We start from the raw sequence: 6442 nt of genomic DNA on the forward strand, positions 1-6442 counted from the left end.
GTTTAAAGCTCTGATGAAGTATAATAACAAGTTTAAAGCTCTGATGAAGTATAATAACGAGTTTAAAGCTCTGATGAAGTATAATAACGAGTTTAAAGCTCTGATGAAGTATAATAACGTGTTTAAAGTTCTGATGAAGTATAATAACAAGTTTAAAGCTCTGATGAAGTATAATAACAAGTTTAAAGCTCTGATGAAGTATAATAACGAGTTTAAAGCTCTGATGAAGTATAATAACGAGTATACTGACAGCTTAAAGTTACCGCCTGAAACAACATCAACACTGGGAGACTAGTGGTTGTTGACATTTGGTTAGCTCGGCTAGGTCTAATTACAGGTTTGCAGCTTAGCATCGCTGTGACTCATCACTGGCGTGCAGAGGCGTCGGCCGATAAAAGTCCATCTCAGCATGTCACATCCCACTGCATCGTTTATCGCCACCTACTGGCCCGGCGAGTTCCTGTGGACAGAATTAGTTTTTAAGCGTTGCCATGGCGTATCCGTGTGTGTGTTACCTGCAGTTCACACCACGCCACCTCCACCGTGGTCTCGGTGTCGAGTCCTTTGTAAACCGTCTTGAAGGATCCTTGTCCGATCTCGATGTTGAACTTGAGGAATCGTCCGTCCGGAGACGAGGCCACCGCCTTCGTCTCCTGCTCATCACGCTCCTCTTCCTCCTTCCGTTGCCACGGTAACGCCTCCCTGTTGGAGTCTGGGAGCGCGGCCGCCGTCTCCTCCCCCGAGTCCAAGCTGGCGTCCCGATTGCCCAAAGGATTCGCCGCAGCCTTTGATTGGACGGTGGGGTCATCCTCTGAGGTTGGCATGGTAATGAGAGGAAGCGGAGGAGTAAAATTAGGCTCCTCCTCCTCAGTAGGTCGTCTCCTCGCTGTGACATCAGAGGACAAAGTTAACTGTCATCTGTTTAGTGATTAATATTTTTATTTAACAATATTTTCTCCTCGTTGATGAAACATGTAAATGGGGAATGTGTTAGTAAAAAACTATAAATACATTTTATAAATTATTTATTATTATATTTTTTTTCTCTTATTATCTTAAACATGGGTTATTAATTTTTTACTGCTTATTTTACTTCCTTATTTTAAATGCATTATAATATTTTAACCCTCTCAGCTGCATTTTGTGAATGAAAGATTTAATAAACTTAAAGTGTATTATTATTAATTATATTATTATTACACAATTAATTAATATATCAGATCATCCAGGAAACCCTGTTTTATGAATATTCAATAAATTATGTTTTGTACTAAGTAGAATTCCATTGTATATTTCTACATTACATTACAATGCATTGTATTATTTTATATTATATTATATTTAATGTTATTATATCATATCTAATTATTTTATTTTATTACTATGGATTCTATTATATTACATTAGATATTATTACATTATAATATATAATCTTATGTTATATTATGTTACATTAGATATTATTACATTATAATATATAATCTTATGTTATATTATGTTACATTAGATATTATTACATTATAATATATAATCTTATGTTATATTATGTTACATTAGATATTATTACATTATAATAAATAATCTTATGTTATATTATGTTACATTATATTATATTATATTGTATATTATGTTACATTAGATATTATTACATTATAATATATAATCTTATGTTATATTATGTTACATTATATTATATTATATTGTATATTATGTTACATTAGATATTATTACATTATAATATATAATCCTATGTTGTATTATGTTACATTAGACATTATTACATTATAATATATAATCTTATGTTATATTATGTTACATTAGATATTATTACATTATAATATATAATCCTATGTTGTATTATGTTACATTAGACATTATTACATTATAATATATAATCTTATGTTATATTATGTTACATTATATTATATTATATTGTATATTATGTTACATTAGATATTATTACATTATAATATATAATCTTATGTTATATTATGTTACATTATATTATATTATATTGTATATTATGTTACATTATATCCCCCAGACTCCATCAGGTATGTGAAGCTGCTGGTTAAATGAACTCACTGTGTCTCTGCAGCAGCTGCGGGTGAATTAACGAGGCTGAGTGGAAAAAGTGGAACCAGTAAAACCAGCACAGAAACCAGCAGAGCTGCAGCAGCTGGATCCTTAAAGTCCAGGTTCAGACAGGGGCCGCTGGAGTCCGGTTCTCTGTGAGCTCAGAACAAATTCTTTAAACCCACAAAGACAAAAAATAAAAGCACCTTCTTCTTCTTCTTCTTCATGTTAATGAGAGGCGGACTGCACGAGCTCTATCAGCAGGACGCAGACTGCTCGAGCTGCGATAAGCCCCGCCCACCGGACACCTGTCACCTGGCCTGATAAAGCAGACGCGGAAATACAGTGATGATTAACAAGAGAGGATCTTCCTTTATTTATGTTTTTTATGTTAGTGATTAATTTGTGTGACATGATCTTTTATTATGTTGTATCGTTTTATTTTATTGTTTTGTTTTTAATTATTTGTTTTTATATTTTTAATTATAATATAACTTTATCTTTTATCAATTAACAGTTTTTATTATTTATTTGTTATTTGTATGTTTTTCATTTTGTATAATTCAACATCATATCTTTATTTAATTAATTTTTTGCATTTTTTTTTATCATTTTGCCACATAGGATTATAAAAGATTTATATTATATATATATTTTAGTCACACCTATTTTATTTTGTGTATTTATGTTTATTCCTTATTTTCCTATGAAACGTGTTAATGATGACGTAAATAAAGGTGAGCTGCATGAACACTTTATGTGACGTCAGTGGTTTGTTTATTTTCCATGATGAATGTTATTGTTGCGTCTTCTGTCCAGCAGAGGACGCTGCTGCGTCTCTGTTGCTTTAGGAGTTACTTCACTAACTAATGATTGTAGTTTTTATTTCATTCATTAACATTTAACTGTTAATCGAACATTTTGTATCGTTTTATTATTTTATTATTTATTATTTCATCACTTAATGTAAATTCAACATTTGTATTAATCTTTACCTCATCAGGACTCTCAGTTCCTCCTCTCCAGCCTGACGGGCAGCAGCTTCGTCTTCGTCTCTGTTCAGAGCTTCAGCGCGTGAGTACCGATCATTTCTTTATCTTTTGATTTGCTCACGTGCTGACAGGAAGTGAAGAGCAGAAGTGATCGATTATCAGCAGTCTGACCTCCTGCAGCTGCTCCTCTGGGGGTTTAACAGAAACCTTTATGAGGTTTGGAACAACCGCGTGTTTTGAATTTCTGGCGGCGGGAAATCAATCAACCAATAAATGAATCAATCAACCAATAAATGAATCAATCAGTCAATAAATGAATCAATCAGTAAATCAAAGCACTGACAGAGCTGCTAAATGAATAAAGTGTTGATGGTTGTTTTTTCAGCAGAGGATCAGCTGATTCTGGCAGCTTTTGCAGAAACTAGTTCTGTTTATTTTCACCAACGTTTCTCTGCAACCATTTAATCAATAAATAATAATGGTTTATATTTATATATAATAACAGTATTTATAATACTTACACAGTATATAATATACACATATATAAATCTCTCTCTCTATGTATATATAGAGAGAAAGAGATTCATCATCATTATTATTATTATAAATAAAGCCTATTTCTAATGTTTTAAATAAAAATACTGCAAATGAAAATAAATCTTAATTGAGACTGACATCATTTACTGGAGCAGAGCAAGAAATATTCAGTTACTAGTAAAAGTACTGCGTTCAGAATGATTCTGAAGTATCAGAAGTAGAAGTATTCACAGTGCGGAGGAGTTTAATCTTCTTTACTGTAGTAAAATCTGACTCTTATTAAATCAGGACTTTAATAATAATCAAATATTTCACTTTTATGACACACACAGTGTTTCCTGTTTCTTCGGGAGGTTCCCTTCTTCTCCCGTCTCTCCTCCACCTGAACCTTTAATCCCTCTGTAATCTGAGGATTAATCTAACCTTCTTTCTCATCTCAGATTGTGTTGCTCCGTATTAATCTGCCCTCTGACCCCTCCGCTCTTCATCTTCCTCCTCTTCCTCCTCCTCTGTAACAGGACTGCAGATTTAGAGTCACTTTCTAATCATTCTTTATAAAATGTGGTTTTAAAGCTTCATTAATAATGAATAAATCATTTAACAACGCTGTTATAAGACATTAATAAGATAAATCTCTTATTTTATTATTTTATATTAGTCAGTATTGCATTATTTAAATTTTATATATTATTTTTAATACTTTTATGACTTAATAATTTTATTATTCTTATACTTATTTCATTTTGTGTTCTTCAGGATTTGATTATTATAATTATTTGACAAATTTTTAATTAATACAGCGTTCATTATATTTTATAATACGTATTTTAATATCTTTTCTTATCCTTTATACATTTTATTTTGTATAATAATTTTTACTTACTACTTTTAGTTTTTTACCATAATTATTTTTTCTGAACATGTTGTGTTTCTTTTAGTTTGACCTTTGACCTTCTAGAAAACAGCTGCAGATCATGTGGAGCTGAAATTAACATTTTTTACAGATGCAGCTTTAATGAGCTGTTAACAAATCTTCTGCTTCAACAGCTTTACGACAAACTGCGACTTTCTTGACTTAAACGATCTTTTAAACTGAGAAACATCCTGTGTGTAATTCAGCGCACACTTCAAACGGGATCAGAACACTAGTCGTCTCTCGCCGTCGACCACCGAACATATTTAATCTGTAATAAGGGACCATGAAGCGGGGTGGGGGGGGCTTAGGCTGCTTTTTCTGTAGGGGGCGCTACTAACAACAGAAACCAACAGCGAGCTTCTTCTCTCGAACATTAAACGCTGTTTGACCTCAAACCTTTTCGTTCCAACAGGCTCCTCCTCCTCCAGCGTCTCACTAACTCATCAGACAGATTCAAAATGGCCGCCAGCAGCTGGACCTGAGACAGTGGCGAGCCGCGCTGGAGCGTCTCTGAATCTTCCATCAATGTCCCACACCGTGAATCTACAAATGCCTTCTTCTTCTTCTTCTTCTTCTGTGGTGGAGCCGCCACACTGGATGATCCTCCTCCTTCTTCTTCTGATCCTTCCATGGCCCAACCTGGGGATGGCGACGACGCCGTTTACCACGCCCCTCTGGCCGCGAACCGTCAGAGTCTCCGCCGACGACATTTGCCAACGTTCGGAGACGCCAGACGGCGGACTGGCGGTGCGCTGCAGTGGACTGAGACTGCCTCAGGTCTGTGTTTGGTGTCCGTGATGTTGTGGGGAAGGAAAATTCTTAAAGAGGTTATTCTGCTCATTTTCAGGTTCCTCTTCTTATTCAGAGGTTGTACCAGAGCAGGTTTACATGGTTATATGTTTGTCCTACTGCACATTGCTGCAGCTCCTCGTTTTAGCTATGGAGTGATACATCTCGTCTCTAAATGATCTTTGTTGGGAGCTGCACATGCTCAGTTCCTAGTTAAGGACTACTAGCCAATCAGAAGCAGAGAAGGGCGGGTCGGCGAGAAGCCGGTAAACGGCTCGGGTTCAGCCGTACGTGTTGCCGACCGGCTCGGCAACACGGACTGGAGCGAGAGTTTCAGAGCGGCGAGTTATTAATCTGTATCCATAAAGTTTTAACTGAGCTCTGTCTCTACATCACAGGAACAACTTTCTGTCCACTGACTGCCTGGAGGGTAGCTAGTGTTTGGAAGGGAGAGGAGAGCTGCGTGCTGCAGCTCGCTGTTTCTGAGGGCGTGTCAGAGTCGCCGCTTGGCGAGCGTTATATGAGGCGCGTTTAGCTTTCATCCCTGTGACGTCACAGGGATGAAAGGGAAGCGGCTGGACTACAAACGAGCTGTTTTCAGTTCAGAGCAGAGTTTTCTGTGGGAGATGGGAACTCACTTTGGGCTTTTTCACTTTACAAACCTGTTACAGCACAAAAAAGGTTTATAACTCAATAAAGGAGACAGGGAAAAGCCAAAAAGCAGAATATGACCTCTTTAATCTCTGGGAAAATGTTCGGTTAAATCAGACTGGTTAAAGAACCAGTCTGATGTTTTCAGGGAACCTGGGAGAGGTCCTGGACTTGTTTAGTCTAGCTTAGAAAGCAGGGAGAAAGCAATGAAACAGAAAAGACAAAATCTGCAAATACATTTTCAATTAAAGCTGCAAGCAGCGTTGGGCGGGCCCTCGCACTTGTAGCGCGTCCGCGCGTGAGCCGGCCGAGTCGCACATTCTGGAGCTCTGCCGGTGCGGCTGTGAATTTCCTACGCGGTTCCGACGCCGCATGAAGGTGTTATATGTCACTTCCTGTGTCCCCTATGTGGAGCTACATAGCACTTGCCGCTATGAATATAAATCGGTATTGACGTGTAGATGTCTGCGGGGTGGGAGAG

At 36.7% G+C, this 6442-nt stretch overlaps 2 protein-coding genes across 10 annotated transcripts in view; one reads left to right on the top strand and one right to left on the bottom strand.

Annotated features, from left to right (window-relative positions):
- The window catches only part of LOC123962689 (serine/threonine-protein kinase WNK4-like), a 32375-nt gene extending 27301 nt beyond the window's left edge, over positions 1–5074 (bottom strand). For 2 of the 8 annotated variants that reach the window (XM_046038965.1, XM_046038910.1), the window contains exons 1-3: positions 3072–3470; positions 2086–2396; positions 516–886 (exon numbers count right to left, since the gene is read on the bottom strand). In XM_046038965.1, the coding sequence (XP_045894921.1) occupies positions 516–824 (309 nt within the window). In that variant the 5' untranslated portion in view covers positions 825–886; positions 2086–2396; positions 3072–3470. Of the gene's footprint in view, positions 1–515; positions 887–2085; positions 2397–3071; positions 3474–4917 lie in introns of those variants that run through there. The other 6 variants (XM_046038920.1, XM_046038936.1, XM_046038928.1 and 3 more) reach the window with 6 other exon arrangements.
- LOC123962722 (leucine-rich repeat-containing protein 3B-like) overlaps positions 3003–6442 on the top strand; it is an 8410-nt gene continuing 4970 nt past the window's right edge. Inside the window, exons 1-2 of one of the 2 annotated variants that reach the window (XM_046038986.1) lie at positions 3003–3150; positions 4934–5298. In XM_046038986.1, coding sequence (XP_045894942.1) covers positions 5047–5298 — 252 coding nt within the window. In that variant the 5' untranslated portion in view covers positions 3003–3150; positions 4934–5046. Of the gene's footprint in view, positions 3151–4879; positions 5299–6442 lie in introns of those variants that run through there. The other variant, XM_046038995.1, reaches the window with a different exon arrangement.

Source organism: Micropterus dolomieu, linkage group LG02, assembly GCF_021292245.1.
Source record: "Micropterus dolomieu isolate WLL.071019.BEF.003 ecotype Adirondacks linkage group LG02, ASM2129224v1, whole genome shotgun sequence".
Taxonomy (NCBI): domain Eukaryota; kingdom Metazoa; phylum Chordata; class Actinopteri; order Centrarchiformes; family Centrarchidae; genus Micropterus; species Micropterus dolomieu.